Below are 23,966 nucleotides of genomic sequence, written 5' to 3'. Positions count from 1 at the left end.
CCATGCCTGGCCTTCTATTATTAACTATTTTGTTTTAGAGACAGTGAATCACTCTATCACCCAGGCTGGAGTGCAGTGGCATAATCACACAGCCTTGACGTCCTGGGCTCAAGAGATCCTCTCACCTCAGTCTTCTAAGTAGCTAGGATCACAGGTGTACAACACCATGCTCAGCTACTTTTTGTTTCTTGTAGAGATAGGGTCTCCCTAAGTTGCCCAGTTTGGTGGTCTCAAACTCCTGGGCCCAAGCAATCCTCCTGCCTCAACCTCCCAAAGTACTGATTACAGGTGTGAGCCAGCACTCCTGGCAACATTCATTTCTGTTAAGACATTTTTAACATATTCCCATCTGAGCTAAAGTTAACCTTGAGATGGAGCAAATTCTGAGCCTACTGATGAGATTTAATTTATTAATCCCAGTTGATAAGGGATTTCCTAAAATTAGAATTTCAAGAGCAGACATCAAATCATTAAATAGTTTCCAACTAAATGTCTGTAGAGCCTACCATTTTGATTTGACTCAAGTTGTCCTAGAGACCCTGAGCTTCTCATTAGCTTGGCATTGACAGCTTAACCCCATTTTCCCTTTCTACTCTCACATTTTCTATCCTCTCACAGGAATCCTCTATCCCACTCAGGCAGTTAGTTCTATTTCCTCCTTTTCCAAACATGTCTCCTACATTCTCATCTTTGCTGTGGCTTAAGGTGTTTTGTATTATTTGAATAAACCACTCTTCATTTCTCTTCTCGTTGTATTCAAATCCTACCTATCCTTGATTAGCTTAGTGACTACTTCCTTGTAGACAGTATTTCAGGTGCTTACATTTTCTTTATGACTATATTACAGAAATTCATATAGATCTAATTCTTCAGAACTATAGTAAGAAGATCTGGATTTGAGTTTTAGGCATATTATTTGTTAGCTTTGTAACCTTGGGTAAGTCATTCAGCTCAATCATTCATCAAATGTGAATGAGACACAGTTTCTTATTTCAAGAAACTCACAATGGAAAGGATATTAAATTTTAAAAAAGCCTATAAACATGACAATATAATTAAGAGACTCAAATGAGACAACAGCAATAACAGTATTTTAAAAATAGAAATAGAAATATAAGGTATTTAAGAATTTCTCAAATTAAGTTTTCAATGATTTCAAAATCATGGTATATTCCTTTAAAAATAGCTCACGTTTGGAATTCAGGGTTCAGAATAGAAGCCAAGTTGAGATTCTGGGATCTTGCCAGCCTGGAAAGCCTCCTCTAAATTAAGCTATACTGTCTGTGGCCCTTCTTAAAAGATAGCTGCTCCTTAGCCCATTGAAGTGTAAGTACAGACAAAGGTTTGGGAGCAGTTTTATATAACATGGCAGTTTTTGCTAAGATTTCTCTTTCAAAGAGCTGCTTGGACTGGTGCTCTTACTATGTTTATAGAGATGACCACATCATAGGATCTAAAGCCAGCTGTTTAAACTCATAAAACACTCAATTTATAAGCTGCAAGTTAAGACTTTTAGATTTCGTCATTCCAAGAGACTCACAGTCATAGTCATATGACTATGAGTTACAAGGTTCTGTTATGTATATTTCTTTCTTTCTTTCTTTCTTTTTTTTTTAAAACAGGGTCTCACTCTGTTGCCCAGGGTGGAGTGCAGTGGCATGATCTTGGCTCACTGCAACCTCTGCCTCCTGGGTTCAAGCAATTCTCCTGCCTCAGCCTCCCAAGTAGCTGGGATTACAGGCACCTGCCACCACACCCAGCTAATTTTTGTATTTTAGTAGAGATGAGGTTTCACCATGTTGGCCAGGCTAGTCTCGAACTCCTGACCTCAAATGATCCAGCTGCCTTAGCCTTCCAAAGTCCTGGGATTAGAGGCGTGAGCCACCACACCTAGCCTTGCTATTTATATTTCTATTGATTGATTGATTGAGACAGAGTTTCAGTCTTGTCGCCCAGGCTGGAGTGTAATGGCATGATCTTGGCTCACTGCAACCGCTGCCTCCCAGGCTCAGGTGATTTTCCCGCCTCAGCCCCCTGAGTAGCTGGGATTACAGGTGCGTGCCACCACACCTGGCTAATTTTGTATATTTAGTAGAGATGGGGTTTCACCATGTTGGTCAGGCTGGTCTTGAACTCCTGACTTCAGGTGATCCACCCACCTCGGCCTCCCAAAGTGCTAGGATTACAGGCATGAGCCACCGTGTCTGGCCTATTTATTTTCTTAATGCAATAAATTTTCACATATTTCAGAATTTTTCATTTACATGATACATAAAAACAGGAGTACTTATCTCCCCTGTAAAACACTCATTTCACAAAGACAAAATGTTTGGCTGGGTGTGGTGGCTTACACCTGTAATTGCAGCACTTTGGGAGGCCAAGCCAGGAGAATCACTTGAGACCAGGAGTTTAAGACCAGCCTGGGCAACACAGTAAGGCCCTATCTCTATGCAAAAAAAAAAAAAAAAAAAAAAATCTAGCCAGGTGTAGTAGTGCCAGCCTGTAGTCCCAGCTACTTCGGAGGCCAAGGCTCTTACTTGAGTCCAAGAAATTCAGGCTACAAGTGAGTTATAGTCAAACTACTGTACTCCAGCCTGGGTGACAGAGTGAGAACTTGTCTCATAAGTAAGTAAATAAATAACAGAATGCCCACTAATTAAATAATCTTTTATTTTTATGTTCCTAAAGAGAAGCACACTAATAACAAATTACTATTTTTTGCTATAATAATAATGAAGAATCCTAAAGAGAGCCCAGTATTTAAAAAAAAAAAAAGAGAGAAGAAAATAGAACTACATATTCAAGTTACTTCTATTAGGGGAAAAAAAAATCTACTTACGGCAGTGGCTCGAGAAAGTTCTCGACACGTACTAAGCAGTCCATTTTGTAAATCATCCCTTTGTAACACCACTGTCTGAATGGCTGCTGGGTTATCTGCATGCATTTCTATCTCTTGGCTGGCTGACAGCAAAGCTTGCTCAAGCGTATACTATTATAATAAAAAGAATTACATTTAACGTTCTGCATCATCGTATTAATTCTTTTTACTTATCAGTGTCCTGATAATAATCATATTAAGTAACATCAGTTGTAGACAATAAACATAACTGTCCTACTTTCTCCTTGTGGAGTTGCTGAAGTTTCTCTTCCAGAGCATGCACCACTTTATCTTGTTCACATAATCGGCTTAACTTGGCCTAGGTTATAAGAGAAGATGTCTTGTTAGCAATTTTTAAATTTTTTCTGTAATTGGAGGTAGGCAATCATTATCTGACCAAAAATCTTTATTTCAATCCATAAAATGAAAGCTAAAATATAGCTTATAAAGACAGAATGTCTAAAAAATAGGCATGTAAGCATTTTGCCTCTACAATCTGCTAAATAGGTTAAGTGATATATGCAGTCCTTAATTAAAATGCTTACTGGATTGTATTGTTACATATTTAAAAAATCATGCTCTTGGATTCTTAGAAAATAATGTAAACAATAGATCACTTCTAACTGAAATACAAATAAAAATAGTATTAAAGGAGAAAAATAACTTTCATCAGTTTGTGTTTAAATTCTTAATATTACCCTAATTTCTTAATTAAGAAAGTATAAGAAAGTACTCTAATAAAATTTCAATAGTACAATAAACCAGTTTTAATGTTTCAAAATGAAAACATTGGACAAATTGGAAATATGTCCCCAACTTTATGGCATAATGGCATATAAGCAAGAAATTTGAGACTTTATCTTCTTTGCCATTTATCTATCAAAATAACTACCTTGTCTTTGTCAGACAACAAGACTCAGGCTACACAAAATGAAAGGTGTTAAAAAGAAAAAGTGGGGGGCTGGGCTCGGTGGCTCACCCCCATAATCCCTGCACTTTGGGAGGCCAAGGTGGGTGGATTACCTGAGGTCAGGAGGTCGAGAGCAGCCTGGCTAACATGGCGAAACCCTGTCTCTACTAAAAAAAAAAAATACAAAAAGTCAGCTGGGCATGGTGGCGTGCTCCCGTAATCCCAGCTATATGGGTGTCTGAGGCATAAGAATCACTTGAACCCAGGAGGCAGAGGTTGCAGTGAGCTGAGATCGTGATACTGCACTCCAACCTGGGTAACAGGGAGAGACCCTGACTCAAAAAGAAAAAAAAAAGGGGGTATAACTCAAAAAACTCAATGAAATAAAACCAGGGGAAATAATGAGGGAAGTATGCATAAGAATGTATGGCAAATCAGCAATCTAAAATATGATTTAAAAGAAACTCAATTTAATTTAAAAAGGAGTAGTGATAAAATTTCTAAAGGCCGATACTTTATCTGAAAAACATAGCAATTCTTCTTTGTCTCCAGTCTTCCATAACTTTTTTTTTTGTTTGTTTTGAGGCAGGGTCTCACTCCATAACCCAGGCTGGAATGCAGTGGCATGATCTCAGCTCACTGCACCTCTCCCTTCTGGGTTCAAGAGATTCTCATGCCTCATCCTCCCGAGTAGCTGGGATTACAAGCGCGTACCACCATGCCCAGCTAATTTTTGTATTTTTAGTAGAGACAATTTTTGTATATTTAGTAATTTTTGTATTTTAGTATGCTACGTTGCCCAGGCTGGTCTCAAACTCCTGGCCTCAAGTGATCCGCCCACCTCGGCTTCCCAAAGTGCTGGGACTACAGGTATGAGCCACCGCGCCCAGTCAATCTGTAACTTCTAAAAATCAGAAATAGTTTTTACTTTCATTTAAGTGATGCTTCATATGTTGGACTACTAACAATAGGGAGTAGAGGGACGTAGAGGGCAGGGAACAATAATTTAGAGCACACACATAAAATATGAATTTATCTGATGTCATTTTGGACGACTTGGGAGAAAGAAGTTTTTTGGTTATGCTTATTTCCAGTGTTTTTGGCAGAGAATATAACAGAGTACTGACAATATATATCATACTAATACTTACATCAATATCTACTTCTTCAGGTCTGTATTTGTATAATGTGCCTCTACCTTCATCTTGTGACAGCTATAAGAAAAAAATCATATAGCAACTTAAAAATCTTAATTTAAAAATATATTTAGCCTATAATTAATACTTTGGATTTATATTAAATATATATAACAAAGATGGATTTTAATGATTCTTATACTTTTAGAAGTTTAATTCAAACACTGATTAACAAAGTAGAAAAATACTTAACAGTGATATAATATGCAAGATACATAAGAATGATGTATGTAACAAGCTTGTTAAACATAATAATATGCTGGTCAAACAAAACTAATACAGTATCTTACATTCTTTCTTTTAAAGACACACATTATTTTAATAAAAAAATTGACAAATACAATCATTGCAACTGTATCAAATCAAATACTTAAATCAAGCAAAGTTCAACAGTCAAAACCATCCTTCACAGTATACACATCATCACACACTGTATATGTGTACACTCAAATGTCAACACATCTTATTTAACGAAAACCTATAACATATTGTATACATATACATAATATATAAACACACATACACAATATAGACTTATCTTGTTCTTCTGTCTTAAGAACTAAAAGATAATGAAGGAAAAGGACGGGTTTAATTGAAAAGAGGAAAATCATTCGAAACCGCATAAAACTGAAAGCCTATGTTACAAACTATGGGTAGTCAAATTTCATTAAAAAGTTTATGTGTGTTTGTTGACACCATTTGTGTTACTCTATTGTAAGGAATTATTTAGTGTACTTAAATATCCTTTCTTCAGCTTCTTCCCAGTATATTTTGGTTAAAAGATATTTTGTGGTTACTTCTGATTGTGCTTAGCAAGATTTCAATAGCCATCCCAGTCAGTTATATCACAGATAACATCATAGCCTCTGCAGGCAATACTTCACTATTTTTCTTGTCTTTTGATTTTTATATTGACTGTGAGAAAGTAACAAAAACATAGTAGAAAAAATTTAAATGGGGCTCATTGTATGCTTACTAAATTGCACAATTTTTTCAAGGTGAGGTTAGAAGTAATGTGTCCCAACTATATTCCAGTTTAGAAAATTAAATTTCATATATGCATTATACAAAAGAATGTATAAATGACAATTCTGTATGTTTTCTCTATGAAAGAAACTGCCTGACAGTTACAGCTTTAAAAGGAAGCATTAAATAATGATTTAAATAGGAGATAACTTTGAATTGATCTAGAAATGTGGGAATCAGGAGAAGGTTAAAAATATAAGCATTCCAAACATAAAATAAATCCTGGATTTACATTTCATTTCAAGACATTACTTTCACATACCTCATGCAAATGAATCTGTGACTATTTAAGGGTATGCACAGTGATTGTTAAACCACAAAACTTTCATAGAAATGAATATTACATGAAAAATGAATTTAATGACAAAAGTTAGAATACTCTTACACTATTCAAAATAAGTATCCTCAGGTGTGTCCTGAGAAGTGTCAATTGTCATTGTAAATTAAAGCACCTAGATCCAAGAAAATAATTTATATTCCTATCTGGAAAAAAAATAATAAAAAGTAAGTTTTAAATAGGTAGATCTATGATAAAAAATGTAAGACAATGCCAAAATTACATTTTTCACATTTATAACAAATTAAAGATGAAAGGTCATAAGCTACTAAGATGTTCAAATATAGTTTCCTTAGTATTTATTTATTTATTTTTTGAGATGGAGTCTCGCTATTGCCCAGCCTGGAGTGCAGTGATGCAATCTTGGCTCACTGCAACCTCCGCCTCTTGGGTTCAAGTGATTCTTCTGCCTCGGCCTCCAGAGTAGCTTGGATTATACGTGCACCACCATGCCCAGCTAATTTTTGTATTTTTAGTAGAGACAGGGTTTCACCATGTTGGCCAGGCTGGTCTCGAACTCCTGACCTCAAGTGATCCTCCTATCTTGGCTTCCCAAAGTGCTGGGATTATAGGCATGAGCCACCACGCCCAGACATAGTTTGCTTAATATTTAAAGTTAAATGCAAAACAGCTTTACTAGACTACAGAATCTGAATATAACTAGCGGACAGTGTTTCATATGGATTAAAATATCAAATATAACCTACATCTCAGAGTCAACAGAAAAAAAGACTAGTATATTAAAGTGAAAACTTAGTAATTTATAGTAAATCTTTAGGATATTGACATACTATTTTTACTTGGGGAGTCTTATTGCAGATTTATTTTTACATCAGCTAGCATATCATAATAGAGAAAAATGCTTACTGTAGTTACAACTTTAGAGTGATATCTCCTTTATAGCCATATAAATATATTACACGTATCAATCCGATTTTTGTGGTATTTCTGCTTTCAGTACCACCGAAATTTTTCTTTAAATCTTTTAAGTTATTCAATAAAGATATTCAATAGACATCAACTAACCAAATCCTTAAACCTTTCCCCACACACTGCTTTTACGACAGAATAAAAGCATAAGAAAACAAAATTATTCCTTAAACAAACAAAAACACCTTCATATAATTGAAAAGGTTGCTATTTCGTTCTCAATATGAAAATCCTGACCCCTCAATCCCAACCTCCGGTCTTACTAAAAAAAGAAGGAAAATGTAAATTTCATGAGCATTCTGCTTAACTCAAGTTTTGCATGGTTAAGTTCATGGTAACACTTTTTATCAGTTTTTTCAAATACACCTTTAGCAAAAAAAGAAAAAAAAAAAAAGGTTTGGTTTGAATACTTCATTTGAAGTACTTTACCAACACTAGAAAAGCAAATGAAAAAATGGGCTATGTAGTAATTACACAAATTTGTGCAGTGCTCCAACTTCAGGTTGAGGAGTGTATTATATAGATTTTATTAACTACATAAGGACATGTGTTATATTTTATTTAGGATGTTGGAACCTTTTAAAGTATCTGATGGCTTCTTTTTTTATAAAGCTGTCCTTGGCAGTAAAACAAAGTTACTTATGTTAATTAAAATTCAACTTCAATATCCCTTAGGTATGTGAACTATATATATTTTAGAGTATATGAACATAATACATAAACTCCAAAAAGGAGTTTTGGGGAAATATTTTAAAATTTGATAAAATTAGACATTATATCCATAGAGGGCAAAAAACGCCACCATGCCTGGCTAATTTTTTGTATTTTTAGTAGAGACAGGGTTTCACCGTGTTAGCCAGGATGGTCTCGATCTCCTGACCTTGTGATCCGCCTGCCTCAGCCTCCCAAAGTGCTAGGATTACAGGCGTGAGCCACTGCGCCCGGTGGAATACAGAATGCTTTAAAAACAAACAAACAAAAAGAGATAGTATCTCATTCTGTCACCCAGGCTGGAGCATAGTGGTGTAATCGTAATCACAGTTCATTGCAGCTTTGGACTCCTGTCTCAGTCTCCTGAGTAGCTAGGACTATTGGTGTGTGCCACCATGCCTGGCTAATTTTTTCATATTTTGTAGAGACAGGGTCTTGCTTTGTTGCCCAGTCTAGTCTCAAACTCCTGGGCTCAAGTGATCCTTCAGCTTGGGCCTCACAAATTGCTGGGATTATAGGAATAAGCCACTTTGCCAGGCCTGGATTCAGTTTTAAGTCTTTTTTATTTGACCAATTTTAAGAAAATTACTGCCTAGATAATTTCTTGGGCGTCCTCCAAGGAAGAAAAATGCAAACATTTCCATAAACTGAGTGGCTATGATTCAGAATAAAATGGGTTATAAAACATTTTGCCATTGTATTTCTAGCTAAATATCAAGAACTTATTAATACAACATTGTCAATTAACTTCGGAAAAGCAAACTGTACCAGTACATTTTCCCTGGATAATAACATGATAAGGGAAACCTGGAGAAACAAAAAATATAATTTCAATTTGTGCAAATTTATAAACACAGTTTAAAAAAATGTGTCAGGCTGTCACTTTAATCTATTAAGGATGTCCTGCAATAATTAAGTCCTTTAGTAGTGACTGAATAAAAGTAAGACATCTGAAGACTCCCTAGCCTTAATAGCACTGAGAGTTAACACTGATTTCCTGGTAACTGGTGGCTCAGCCATGCCCAGGCAAGGCTGCTGACATTAGACATTCAGATCTTTCTGTTCTGTACAATTTTAGTTTTCTTTCACATATTAATATGAAGAAATATTTATACAAATCTATTGCTCTTTCAGTATTCAAGGTCAGTGATGCTATACTGAGCCAGTCTCATATATCTTCACTTTTTTCTCCCCCTCTCAGCCCTTCCCATTTCAGATCTCCACATTTGGGAAAACCCCAATTAGAACTTTTAATGCAACTGAATAATTTAAACTATCAGACTTCCGCATCAATAACCCTGAATGTTGAGCATTATAAAAAAGAAAAACCAACCAAATTAATAGGAAATCCAGGCTAAAACATGCAAAACGTGATAAAAACATAACCTATTATAACAAAATCTCTTTGATCTCATGTCAATTTAGCATTACATAGATGATATATTTTACTGACAGCTTCAGACACTGCAGAAGGTATCAGTTTTGGAATAAGTATTAAGACTCTCAGTGTGGTACTTTGGAATAGAGTACCAAGGTCTATAATCTGGTGACTTTAAGAATTGAAAGATTCCATTTTCTTTTGATAAGTAAAGCTGTTTAACTTTAAATATTTAAGTTTGTTAATCTCTTTATTGCAAATTTAAGACCATTTTCAGTCATCTAAAAATATACTTTAAATACTTTGAAAACTGTGCTGAAATATAAGTCACCTTCTGATCAACTGTACCCATTCCTCAGTTACAGGGCCCTGTGATGCAGATCCCATGGAAACTGAACCAAATAGAGGCCTAAAAAGCCAGTGTGAGCTCAAAGTCCTTCTTTTTACTAGGTGCCTTATACATTTTAATCAAAATATATATTCATTTTTCATGTTAGTTAATTTTCTTCTTCTGCATGATTTTTAAAGATTATAAAGGTCATACGCCAGAGTAATTTGAGGGTGTTGAGGTGGAAGAAGCTGATGCTGAGAAACACATAGCTAGAAACATTTAGACCATGAAATACACAAAAATTTGATAGAAACATATATGACTTCTTTTGCAGATCTGCAGATTACTAAGGTTCCTAAGTTAAAGCCAGTCAACTCCATGACACACATTTTGAGTTTGGAAAAACAATAGGGCAACTTATGATAGTCTTGACGACTGCTTGAGAATGGTAAGAACACAGGGAGAAAATACCCCCAGTATGTTAAGAAGCGGCTATCTTTAAGTTTTACCATACCACAGTACAGAAACTAGATTTGAATAACGCCCATACAAATAGAATGTATTCTTAAAACACTAGGTTGGGGGAAGTTGTGAAGGGCTACCCCTGAAAGTAAATATTTTTACAAAGCCTTTTCCCTAAAAAATAGGTATAATGCTTTTAAAGTTAATAAAACCACATGAAAATCTAGTAATTTTGCAAATGTACTGCAGACCTCCAAGTACATATCAATCAAATACTCTGCACAAAAACTTTAGGAAAATGGCACATTTAATATTCAACAGCAAAATGTTCAGCGAAGCCATGCTAAGAATACTGCAGCATCTTGAAAAGCATGGATGAATTGTGGTTTTCCAAATAAACATAAACAAAAAATAACATAAGAAAAACACTGATGTCATGAGTAAATCTGAGAATAAATCAAAACTGTCACTGAGGGATTTTGCAGATGATAAAGCAGTATCATTCACTGTCCAAGACCTTACTTGCTGGTACAGTTGGGGTCTTAGCGCCGAGTTCTCAATCATTGTGTGAACCATGGTGATAATAGGTTCATTTTCTTTCATCTATTTCAAATCAGGAGGAGCATACAGCAAACATCAGTTTACAGCATAGCTAGATTTGAAAGACGACACTGTAAATATAGCCTCTACTTTAATATCTTCCTAATAGTGCAGTTGTTTACATTTTACCCCATGGTTGTACAGATTTAAGTCATATAAACCATTTAAACAAGTATTAAATGCTGTGAAATACTTTCAAGAAAAAAACTACTAATTACAACACTGTCACAACTAGTTTTACTTCATACATATAATCATGATATAGTCAATTAATTAATATTGCTACACATACTAAAATAGATGATAAATCATAATTCAAAGGATAAACTAAAGGGCAAGAACCTACACATTCAGGAGAAAAACGGTATAATTTAATTGATTATGAATTCAGTAATAAAGCTGAAAATGATATTCAGTTCTGTGTAAGGTTATAAAAAATTAGTTCTCTAAAAATATTAAAATATTATAATATATTGAATGTGTCACTTAATCACATATTTTGTTAAAGGTAATCTTGACATTTATAGACACTCTATTTTGGATTTTCTCACAGTATAATACCACATGGAGAATTACTCAAGGATATGCAAACTAAGACTTATTCGGCAAAGACTTGGTATATTTCCTCAGCTCCCAAAAAGGTAGTCTGAAACCAAGCTTAACATTTCCAGCTATGTTATACTTAATTACTGCCTCTAGAAAAATATTTGTTTTAGCAGGCTCTGTACTTGAGTTAAAGCACTCAAAAGACAATGATGATGTATACAGTAAAAGGCCAAGAAAGCTTTATCATTTGTAAGCAGACAGGTCTGCCTATAATAGTAATTTGTAACGTTTACTTTATGTACTTTTCATCTTTCATATATAGAAAATAAGGATTTCTATTGTGGCTGACAAATGCTACTTACTGATTCAGCTAAGTCTACAACAAAAGTTCATTAATCTCAGTATTAATAAATTTATTAATATAATGTAAGAAAAAACTAAACCTTAAAATTATTTTTCTAGACAATTATATTTTCAGTCTAACTACCAATGTTTCACCCAATAAAATTTGTTTAGTTATCAAATTAAAAACCTCCTATGACTGGTTTAATCTACTTTTTAGTCAATTAAGTGATAATTAAACATACACTTGTCTTTTAACAATATCTCAACTAAAAGTTTCATTCAGACTAGACCATTTGTTTTTAAATCTCTGTGCCTACAACTGCTTTTTGGAAGTGAGGATACTGGGAAAAAAAAAAAATATTCACTGAAGAATAAATTGACAAATTTTAGTTGTACATCAATGACTTTTGACAAAAGTATTCACATATGTTAACAGTAAAAATATACGGAATGTTTCCATTTACCCAGGTAGTTCCCTCATGTTAGTTTACCACCAACCTGATTAATAAATTAATTTTATTTGTCAAACTTTTTAATTAAATGTAAAGGTAGCTGGAACAACCATCAGTTAAACAAAAAATTCTTACTGTTATGATCCGTTGCCCAGGTTGGAATGTGGTGGCCCTATCATGGCTCTCTGCAGCCCCAAACTCCTAGGCTTAGGCGATCCCACCTCAGCCTCTCGCATAGCTAGGACTACAGACACATGCCACCATGCCCAGCTAATTTATTTTTTTGTAGAGACAGGGGCCTCACTATGTTGCCCAGGCTGGTCCTGAACTTCTGGGCTCAAGCAATCCTCCTGGCTCATCCTTTATAATAGTTTTGGGGGAGCCAGGAACCTCGCTCATAAGAGACGGTAAAATCGATAAAGGTTGTGTGCTCTGTTTCACTGAGCGGCCGTTGTCCCATCTCTCTTCCTTTCCTTGGGCCTGCCAATTCCCCCAGACACAACAATATTGAAATTAGGCCAATTAATAACCCTACAATGGCTTCTAACAGTTCAAGTGAAAGGGAGAGTTGCATGCTTATCACTTTAAATCAAATGCTAGAAATGATTAAGGTTAGTGAGGAAGGCATGTCAAAAAGCTGAGAGGCCGAAAACTAGGCCCCTTGTGGTAAGCATTTACCCAAGTTGAGAAGTCAAAGAAATAAGTTGTTGAAGGAAATTATAAGTGCTACTCCACTCAACATACAAATGATAAGAAAGCAAAACAGCCTTGTTGCTAATAGGGAGAAAGTTTTAGTGGTCTGAAGAGAAGATCAAACAGCCACAACATTCCCTTAAGCCAAAGCTTAATCCAGAGCAAGGCCCTAACTCTCTTCAATCCTATGAAGGTTGAGAGAGGTGAGGAAGCTGCAGAAGGAAAGTTGGAAGCTGGCAGAGTTTGGTTCATGAGGTGTATGGAAAGAAGTCATCTCCATAATATATAAGTGCAAGGTGAAGCAGCAGGTGCTGATGGAAAAGCTGCAGCAAGTTATTCAGAAGATCTAGCTAAGATAACTGAAGGTGTTGGCATTCAGTGATAGATTTTCAATGTAGACAAACAGCCTTGTATGGGAATAAGATGCCACCTAGCACTTTCATAGCTAGAGAGGGAAAGTCAATGCCTGGCTCCAAAGCTTCAAATAGGATGACACTCTTGTTTGGGGCTAATGCAGCTGGTAATTCAAGCTGAAGCCAATGCTCATTTACTATTGTGAAAATCCTGATGTTAAATCTACTCTGCTTACGCTCCAAAAATGGAACAACAAAGCCTGGATAATAGCACACCTATTTATAGCACGGTTTACTGAGTATTTTAAACCCACTGTTGAGAACTACTGCTCAGAAAGATTTCTTTCAAAATATGACTGCCCATTGACAATGAATCTAGTTACCCAAGAGCTCCGATGGAAACATATAAGATTAATGTGGTTTTCACGACCATTAATACAACATCCATTCTGCAGCCCATGGATAGAGGAGTCATTTCAACTTTCAATTCTTATTATTTAGGAAATGCATTTCATAAGGCTCTAGCTGCTATAGACAGTGATTCTTCTGATGGATATGGGTGAATTAAAGAAGAAACTTCTGGAAAGAATTCACCATTCTACATACTAGATATTCGTGATTCAAGAGAGGAGGTCAAAATAGCAACATTAACAGAAGTTTGAAAACATTGGTTCCAACTCTCATGGATGAGTTTGAGGGGTTTAGAACTTCAGTGGAGGAAGGAACTGCAGATGTGGCAGAAATAAAAGAATCAGAAGTGAAGCCTGAAGACGTGAGTGAATTGCTTCAATCTCGTACTAAAACTTCAGTGGACGAGAAACTGCATCTTATGGATGAGCAAAGAAAGTTTCTTGAGATAAAATCTACTCCTGGTGAAGATACTGTAACATTGCTGAAATGACAACAAAGCATTTAGAATATATAAACTTGGTTGATAAAGCAGCAGCAGGGTTTGAGAGGATTCTGTTCAATTTTATTATTATTATTACTTTTTAATTTTTTGAGACAGAGTTTCGCTCTGCTGCCCAGACTGGAGTGCAGTGGAGTAATCATAGCTCACCACAGCCTTAACCTCCTGGGCTCAATTGATCCTGCCGCTTCAGCTTCCCAAGTAGCTGGGACTACAGACATGTGTATTTTTAATCCTGGCTGATTAAATTTTTTTTTTTTTTTTTTTTTTTCAGAGACAGGGTCTTGCTATGTTGCCAAGGCTGGTCTCAAACTCCTGGCCTCAAGCAATCCTCCCACCTTGTCCTTCCAAAGTGACAGGCATGAGCCACCATGCCCGACCCCATTCCAATTCTGAAAGAAGTTCTACCACTTGCAATATATTCTCAAACACCATTGCATGCTACAGATAAATGTTTTCGTGAAAAGAAGAGTCAATTGGTGTAGCAAACTTCATTGTTGTCTTATTTTAAGGAACTGCCACAGCTATCCCAATGTTCAGCAAGCACCACCCTGATCAGTTAGCAGGCATCAACACTGAGGGAAGACCTTCCACTAGCAAAAAGATTAGGACTTGCTGACCGCTCAGATGATCATTAGTGTTTTTCAGCAATACAAGAATTTTTTTCTTAGACATAATGCTATTGCACATTTAACAGACTACAGTATAGAGTAAGCATAACTTTTACAGGCACTGGGAAACAACAACAACAACAACAACAACAACAAAAAAACCACGCCCAGCTAATTTTTGTAGGGATGGGGTTTCGCCATGTTTCCCAGGTTGGTCTTGAACTCCTGAGCTCAAAGTGGTCCACCCGCCTTGGCTTCCCAAAGTGCTGGGATTACAGGCGAGAGCTACTGTGCCCAGCCTGCTTAAGTTCTTTTGTTTTGTTTTGTTTTTGAGAGGGAGCCTCGCCCTTGTCACCCAGGCTGGAGTACAGATGGGGCCATTTTGGCTCACTGCAACCTCCACCTCCCGGGTTCAAGCAATTCTCCTGCCTCAGCCTCCTGAGTAGATGGAATTACAGGAGCCCACCACCACACTCAGCTAATTTTTGTATTTTTAATAGAGATGGGGTTTCACCATGTTGGTCAGGCTGGTCTCGAACTCCTGACCTCAGATTATTCACCTGCCCTGGCCTCCCAAAGTGCTGGGATTACAGGCATGAGTCACTGCGCCTGGCTTTCAAGTTCTTAAAGAAAAAAAAAAAAAAAAGAATATATATAATTCGCTTCTGGTTTGAATATGAGAATCCTAGAAACCATTTTAAGAGTGGTGTTAACAGTCTACATACCGTGATGTAAGGAATCAGAGGAAAGACTAAATAGTACATGTAGGATGTTTAAGAATTCACTTGAAATGAGTTAAATGCTTTGCTTCTTGCTTTAATTCCTTCTTTGAAGTAATAGGTAACATAGATTTACATTTCAGTTAATTGCTAAATTATAAAGCTATTATAAAAGGCAGATTATTTCATAATAATAAGAATGAGAATGTATGATTCAGGCATTACACAATTTTCTTTTAAGTTTAAGGGTTTTATTATCAAAGTATTATAAAATAATTTCAGAAATTGTACATCAACATGGCACAAACTGTAGCCTACTTTTTACTGCACAAAAGTGGAGCTTGAAATGCCTCTAACAAAGAAAACAGTTGCCTAACTACTTTGCATATATAACATGAAATCACTGTGTGCATAAGACTACTACTGCAGTAACACAAATTTATCGGTTTTATACAACTTGAGATTTTATTATTTTTTTTGAGACGGAGTCTCACTCTGTTGCTGAGGCTGGAGTGCAGTGGCACAATCTAGGCTCACTGCAACCTCCACCTCCCGGGTTCAAGTGTTCTCCTGCCTCAGACTCCTGAGTAGCTGGGATTACAGGAGCCCACCAGTAATTTTTCTATTTTTAGTAGAGATGGGGTTTCACCATGTTGGCCAGGTTGATCTCGAGCTCCTGACCTCAGGTGATCCGCCTGCCTTGGCCTCCCAAAGTGTTGGGATTACAGGTGTGAGCCACCACGCCCAGTCAATTTGTCTTATTTTAAAAGCATATGAAGGACAATTTAAAATGCACTATCCCTTTTTTCCAACACTGAGCTTAAGACAAATTAATGGAAGAGTGGAAAATTCAAAATAAGGGCAAGAGATAAGTTTTTTCTTTGTTTAAGATGGACTCAGGATAGGTAGATAGCTTTCACTGATGTAGATGTGGAATAAATTATTTCAGGAAAAAAAATTCCCAAACATCTTATGAAAAAGTATACAACTCTACTTCAAAATATACTATTTACTCACTGCCAAAGACAGTTTTACTTGAAATCTTGTTTCTGTAATTAAACCCTAATTAGCCATCAAAAAAGGTTAGTGCATAATAACCATTCAAAGTTAAACCAAAATGACAAAAATTTTGCCACAAGGCTTAAAGGATTATCTATTTCTTTTCTTTTCCTTCTTTCTTTCTTCTTCTTCTTTTTTTTTTTTTGAGATGGAGTCTCGCTGTGTCGCCTAGGCTGGAGTGCAGTAGCATGATCTCAGTTCACTGCAATCTCTGCTTCCTGGGTTCAAGTGATTCTCCTGCCTCAGCCTCTGGAGTAGCTGGTATTACAGGCATGCACCACCATGTCTGGCTAATTTTTGTGTGTGTGTGTGTGTGTGTGTGTGTTTTAGTATAGATGAGGTTTCGCCATGTTAGCCAGGCTGGTCTGGAACTCCTCACCTCAGGTGATCTGCCCGCCTTGGCCTCCCAAAGTGCTAAAATTACAGGCGTGAGCCACTGTGCCCAGCCGGATTATCTATTTCAAATGCTCATTTCCAGATGGAACTATAAGAATGTTAACTTGTCACGTCAACAAACAAGACCATAAGTAGATCCATCATGTTGGAGGATTTTAATGACATTTAGGATATTCTTGCCACAATAACATGCAATCAGTGCATTTCCTACATGGCTCTATTAACCCGATGCATAACATTCTAGAAGTACTATAAGTGAACTTAATAAAGGAAATTATATGACATAAACAATCCATTCCTGCTGTAGGAGCATGCAGCTTTTCATTTCTGTTATGAAGCAGCACCAAGAGTAAAACTGTTTGGTTACTCCATCAGATGTCACCATGACAAGAATTGCTTACGTCATACCATTTTCTAAAAGCTTTTTGATGTAAATTAGTATCAATAACGGGAGCTTTATAGCCATTAATAACTCAGAGCTGTATACATCTAGGTTTGAGATGAACAAATATAGCACTCAGAAATCACACAAAGGAATGACACTGATGCATGTATACAGTTGGATTCCCATAGAGGCAATATTCAGTCACTCATACCCATGTCTTCTTCATGATGATCATTCCCATTCACTTTGGATTCTCTTAGTGAATCATCAGTTCCCTTTTCCACAGGACATTTCTTTGTTTTAGGGGAACCTGCTTCTATTGCTTTCTTCTCTTCTTTTTTCCTCTTTCTTACTGTCATAACCCGGTTCCTCTTCATCATAAACCCGTGTAACTTTTACATCTATATCACTCTCTGATTTTCTTTCCTGATCCTTTTCCTTATCTTTACTCTTCTTGTTTGTTGATCGTTCTCTTTCATCCCTACTATCTTTCTCCCTACTCTTTCATCCCTACTATCTTTTTTCTTCTTTTTATGTCTCCCAGGGGATGGTGAGAGAGACAATTTTCTTTTAGGAGACTGCGACTTTTTGGGAGATCTTGTTCCACTCCTGCTTCTTCGTTGTCATCTCTGTTTGTACTTTTACAATGTTTGGCTCTGCTGTAATTTTTTGGTGGTGTTTTAGAACGTTTCTTTCGTCTTATTTCTTTTTGTCTCTCGTTTTTGATGTGCTCCTTGATCTTCTACCTCTCTCCCTGGAATGAGATCTTCTCTGTCTTGGGCTTTTGGATCAACGACTCCTAGACTTAGAATGTGATCGCTCTCTTGATCTGTTTCTTGACTGTCTGTGTTTAGAAGATGATCTTGAATGCCTTCTTTCTTCTTTGGTTCTATAGCAGCCGAAATTAGGGACTGTGCTTCTTGTACTCTTTACATAGCTTCCTCTATTTTTTTTGAGACAGAGTTTTGCTCTTGTTGCCCAGGCTGGAGTGCAATGGCATGATCTCGGCTCACTGCAACCTCCACCTCCCGGGTTCAAGCGATTCTGCCAAGCAGCTGGTATTACAGGCATGCACCACCATGTCTGGCTAATTTTTGTTTTTTGATTTTTAGTAGAGATGGGGTTTCACCATGTTGGCCAGGTTGATCTCGAGCTCCTGACCTCAGGTGATCCGCCTGCCTTGGCCTCCCAAAGTGTTGGGATTACAGGTGTGAGCCACCACGCCCAGTCAATTTGTCTTATTTTAAAAGCATATGAAGGACAATTTAAAATGCACTATCCCTTTTTTCCAACACTGAGCTTAAGACAAATTAATGGAAGAGTGGAAAATTCAAAATAAGGGCAAGAGATAAGTTTTTTCTTTGTTTAAGATGGACTCAGGATAGGTAGATAGCTTTCACTGATGTAGATGTGGAATAAATTATTTCAGGAAAAAAAATTCCCAAACATCTTATGAAAAAGTATACAACTCTACTTCAAAATATACTATTTACTCACTGCCAAAGACAGTTTTACTTGAAATCTTGTTTCTGTAATTAAACCCTAATTAGCCATCAAAAAAGGTTAGTGCATAATAACCATTCAAAGTTAAACCAAAATGACAAAAATTTTGCCACAAGGCTTAAAGGATTATCTATTTCTTTTCTTTTCCTTCTTTCTTTCTTCTTCTTCTTTTTTTTTTTTGAGATGGAGTCTCGCTGTGTCGCCTAGGCTGGAGTGCAGTAGCATGATCTCAGTTCACTGCAATCTCTGCTTCCTGGGTTCAAGTGATTCTCCTGCCTCAGCCTCTGGAGTAGCTGGTATTACAGGCATGCACCACCATGTCTGGCTAATTTTTGTGTGTGTGTGTGTGTGTGTGTGTTTTAGTATAGATGAGGTTTCGCCATGTTAGCCAGGCTGGTCTGGAACTCCTCACCTCAGGTGATCTGCCCGCCTTGGCCTCCCAAAGTGCTAAAATTACAGGCGTGAGCCACTGTGCCCAGCCGGATTATCTATTTCAAATGCTCATTTCCAGATGGAACTATAAGAATGTTAACTTGTCACGTCAACAAACAAGACCATAAGTAGATCCATCATGTTGGAGGATTTTAATGACATTTAGGATATTCTTGCCACAATAACATGCAATCAGTGCATTTCCTACATGGCTCTATTAACCCGATGCATAACATTCTAGAAGTACTATAAGTGAACTTAATAAAGGAAATTATATGACATAAACAATCCATTCCTGCTGTAGGAGCATGCAGCTTTTCATTTCTGTTATGAAGCAGCACCAAGAGTAAAACTGTTTGGTTACTCCATCAGATGTCACCATGACAAGAATTGCTTACGTCATACCATTTTCTAAAAGCTTTTTGATGTAAATTAGTATCAATAACGGGAGCTTTATAGCCATTAATAACTCAGAGCTGTATACATCTAGGTTTGAGATGAACAAATATAGCACTCAGAAATCACACAAAGGAATGACACTGATGCATGTATACAGTTGGATTCCCATAGAGGCAATATTCAGTCACTCATACCCATGTCTTCTTCATGATGATCATTCCCATTCACTTTGGATTCTCTTAGTGAATCATCAGTTCCCTTTTCCACAGGACATTTCTTTGTTTTAGGGGAACCTGCTTCTATTGCTTTCTTCTCTTCTTTTTTCCTCTTTCTTACTGTCATAACCCGGTTCCTCTTCATCATAAACCCGTGTAACTTTTACATCTATATCACTCTCTGATTTTCTTTCCTGATCCTTTTCCTTATCTTTACTCTTCTTGTTTGTTGATCGTTCTCTTTCATCCCTACTATCTTTCTCCCTACTCTTTCATCCCTACTATCTTTTTTCTTCTTTTTATGTCTCCCAGGGGATGGTGAGAGAGACAATTTTCTTTTAGGAGACTGCGACTTTTTGGGAGATCTTGTTCCACTCCTGCTTCTTCGTTGTCATCTCTGTTTGTACTTTTACAATGTTTGGCTCTGCTGTAATTTTTTGGTGGTGTTTTAGAACGTTTCTTTCGTCTTATTTCTTTTTGTCTCTCGTTTTTGATGTGCTCCTTGATCTTCTACCTCTCTCCCTGGAATGAGATCTTCTCTGTCTTGGGCTTTTGGATCAACGACTCCTAGACTTAGAATGTGATCGCTCTCTTGATCTGTTTCTTGACTGTCTGTGTTTAGAAGATGATCTTGAATGCCTTCTTTCTTCTTTGGTTCTATAGCAGCCGAAATTAGGGACTGTGCTTCTTGTACTCTTTACATAGCTTCCTCTATTTTTTTTGAGACAGAGTTTTGCTCTTGTTGCCCAGGCTGGAGTGCAATGGCATGATCTCGGCTCACTGCAACCTCCACCTCCAGGGTTCAAGCACTTCTCCTGCCTCAGTCTCCTAAGTACTTGGGGTTACCGGGATGTGCCACCACACCCGGCTAATTCTGAATTTTTAGTAGAGACAAGGTTTCACCATGTTGGTCAGGTTGGTCTTGAACTCCTGACCTCAAGTGATCCACCCACCTCAGCCTCCCAAAGTGCTAGGATTAGGGGTGTGAGCCACCACGCAGGGCCTCTTCCTCTATTTCTTTACTAGAGGTATCCAATTTCAGACTTGGTGAAACAAGACCAGCAGCCACATGCTTCAACTTGGGATCAACAGTACTCATAAGCTTCAGCAACTGATCTGTGGCAACAGACTGAGTTCAACTTTGCTCCAGGAAGCCCAAGGGCAGCAAGGGCAGGACCAAGAGTAGGAGCCCCCAAAGCAGCCGGTGGAACGGCGCCAGTCTGAGTAAGTGGGTTAGGAGTAGGCTGGAGCCCAACACCAGGCAGAAGACCTGCCACTGCATTAGCTGGTGCCAAAAGAGACAAGCAAGCCTTAGCCTTATCAGGAATAACTCCTTCTGCATATGGTACATTATCAAAGCTCTGTCAAGGAACACAGTGTCAGACGTGGTGCCACAACTGCTGAGTCTGGATCATGGAACTTAACAAGACTGAGATTGGCAAAGGTGAATGATCCAGCGGGAAGAGGTGTGGTTCGTCGATCTTGCCTGGGAAACCGAAGAGAGTCCGCATCTGCTCAGAGCTAGCGCTCGGGGAGATTAGTCATCTATTACCTCGGTGCCACAGCCTCCACCGCCGCCACCACCTCCGCTACTAGGCCCGCCGCTGGGGCCCGGACCCGCAGTGCTGGGGACGACGGTAGTGTTGCTCATGGCGCTGCTCGCATTCCCGCTCCTGCTTTAACACATCAAACACACAGCGAGGAAGGGAAAGAGGAACTGGTTCGTGGGAGGAGGGTGTCCGATGCTCCAGCCTCTGCTGCTCCAGCTGCCACCGCCACCGTTTCTCCACCCAGCCAGACGCCGCGGGGGAGGGGAAGCGAGCACGCTAGCGGGAGACCACGAGAAAACAAACGGCCGCCTCCACCTCGCCTCCAACCCCACAGTTTTCGTAATTAACTCTAGCTGTAAATAAGAAAACATACGTGGCAACATCTTGGAAATACACTTAGGTAATAATGCCAGTGTATTTTTGTTCACAACAAAACATATTTTTACTGGGAATGTCTAAGTCCAAATGTTTAGAAAAACTATCTAGAAAATCTGATACTTAATCCTGGCCTCTTTAACAGTTTTGAGGTCTGTTGGGCAAATATGAATAACTTGATTTATTTTTTTAGACGGAGACTGGGACTGTCGCCCGGGCTGGAGTGCAATAGGGCGATCTCAGCTCACTGCAACCTCCGCCTACTGGGTTCAAGTGCTTCTCCTGCCTCAGCCTCCCGAGGAGCTGGGATTACAGGCACCCGCCACCACGCCCAGCTAATTTTTTGTATTTTTAGTAGAGCCACAGCGCCCAGTCTTCAAATAGGTTGATTTTCTTTCTTTCTTTCTTTTCTTTTTTAAGACGGAGTTTCGCTGTTGTTGCCCAGGCTGGAGACAATGGCGAGATCTCGGCTCACTGCAACCTCAGACTCCCAGGTTCAAGCGATTCTCCTGTCTCAGCCTCCCGAGTAGCTGGGACTACAGGCATGTGCCACAAAGCCCAGCTAATTTTTTGTATTGTTAGTAGAGATGGGTTTCTCCACGGTGGTCAGGCTGCTCTCAAACTCTCGACCTCAGGTGACCCACCCGCCTTGGCCTCCCAGAGTGCTGGGATTACAGGCCTCAGCCACTGCGCTGGGCTTTTTTTTTTTTTGAGACAGAGTCTCGCTCTGTCACCCAGGCTGGAGTGCAGCGCGCCATCTTGGCTCACTATAACCTCTGCCTCCCAGGTTCAAGTGATTCTCCTGCCTCAGCCTCCTGAGTAGCTGGGATTACAGGCGCTCATCATCCCATCAGGGCAATTTTTGTACTTTTAGTAGAGACGGGGTTTCACCATGTTGGTCAGGTTGGTCTTGAACTCCTGACCCTGTGATCTGCCCGCCTTGGCCTCCCAAAGTGCTGGGATTACAGGTGTGAGTCACCATGCCCTGCCTACTGAATAACTTCATTTTAAAATCTCATCATCAAAAACCATTTATTCAATTGAATTATATGTAACTGCACCTGCTAGGATCTTGTGCGGAATTTCCCAATTGACACCCATGGGCTGGAAATGGGTTACAAGGTCAGCTTCAGAAGGCCTAGTAGGGTCCCTGCAGGGCTAAGGCTCTTGGCATCACCTCCTGCTTGTTTCAAGGTGCTGTACAAACATCACTTTCTATGTGTTCCACACATGAAGAAAGTTAGCACCAACACAGTGCTTGTTTCAGAAAAACTAGACTTCTTTCTTTTTTCCATTTCTAACTAAAGAATTAAAAAAAAAAAAAGAGAGAGAGAGAGAGAGAGAGAACAGGTTTCGCCATGTTGGCCAGGCTAGTCTCGAACTCCTGGACTCAAGGCATCCACCCGTCTTGGCCTCCCAAAGTGCTAGGATTACAGGCATGAGCCATCACACCCAGTTGACTTTTCTCCTTTATTTGGTGTAGTTCTCATATCTGGCAAAAGAAAAAAAAAAGCCACCCCAAAAACCTACCTATGGAGATTTAAAACCTGCACAGGTCTGGGCCCTGGCCATTCTTACTGGGGACTGGGGGAAAGACAGCCTTGAGTACTGTACTTTGTTTTTGTCTTTCTGAAGATTCACTGTCAGTTCTGAGAAGTCTGACTTGTGAACCACGGTCCTATCCTGGCACCAATTCAAGTAAACATGACTGCCAAAGAATTTCTCAAGGTCCAGATAAGTTGATACCAGACATTGATCAAGGTAACTGCACAACTATCAAAGACAAAAAACTTCAAACTAAGTAAACACAAGTATTGGATCTAGATTATAATATTTTCTTGTTGTCTATGTATAAGATACAGCATTAAGAGATTTTTAATCCCTTTTTAAAAGCTGGTGTGCAATGGCGCAATGTCAGCTTACTGCAACCTCCACCTCCCGGGTTCAAACAATTCTCTTGCCTCAGCCTCATGAGTAGCTGGGATTACAGGTGCTCACCACCACGCCTGGCTAATTTTTGAATTTTTAGTAGAGACAGGGTTTCACCATGTTGGCCAGGCTGGTCTTGAACGCCTGACCTCAGGCTTCCCAAAGTGTTGGGATTACAGGTGTGAGCCACCGTGCCCACCTAGTAATTCTTTTTCTTAAGAGATGGGGTCTCGGCCATGTGCGGTGGCTCACGCCTATAGTACCAGTACTTTGGGAGGCCGAGTTAGGAGTACTCACTTGAGGCCAGGAGTTCGAGACCAGCATGGGCAACATGG

General features: G+C 38.5%; 1 protein-coding gene and 2 pseudogenes across 3 annotated transcripts in view; all 3 read right to left on the bottom strand.

Moving 5' to 3' along the window:
- Positions 1-23,966, bottom strand: part of PLEKHA5 (pleckstrin homology domain containing, family A member 5) — a 147,930-nt gene that overhangs the window by 61,168 nt on the left and 62,796 nt on the right. Inside the window, exons 10-13 of the mRNA XM_011975468.1 lie at positions 10,682-10,762; positions 4,940-5,002; positions 3,117-3,197; positions 2,840-2,989 (exon numbers count right to left, since the gene is read on the bottom strand). Coding sequence (XP_011830858.1) covers positions 2,840-2,989; positions 3,117-3,197; positions 4,940-5,002; positions 10,682-10,762 — 375 coding nt within the window. The remainder of the gene's footprint in view (positions 1-2,839; positions 2,990-3,116; positions 3,198-4,939; positions 5,003-10,681; positions 10,763-23,966) is intronic.
- On the bottom strand, positions 16,984-18,178 carry LOC105536175 (annotated as a pseudogene). The gene has a single exon (XR_001005552.1). The product of XR_001005552.1 is annotated as a serine/arginine-rich splicing factor 11 pseudogene (transcript).
- On the bottom strand, positions 19,301-21,428 carry LOC105536176 (annotated as a pseudogene). Its single transcript, XR_001005553.1, has 2 exons — positions 20,771-21,428; positions 19,301-20,470 (listed from the first exon to the last, which is right to left on the bottom strand). The product of XR_001005553.1 is annotated as a serine/arginine-rich splicing factor 11-like (transcript).

The sequence above is a fragment of the Mandrillus leucophaeus genome, unplaced genomic scaffold (assembly GCF_000951045.1).
Source record: "Mandrillus leucophaeus isolate KB7577 unplaced genomic scaffold, Mleu.le_1.0 Scaffold156, whole genome shotgun sequence".
In the NCBI taxonomy this organism is placed as follows: Eukaryota; Metazoa; Chordata; class Mammalia; order Primates; family Cercopithecidae; genus Mandrillus; species Mandrillus leucophaeus.
This window is presented reverse-complemented; position numbering and strand designations above follow the sequence as displayed.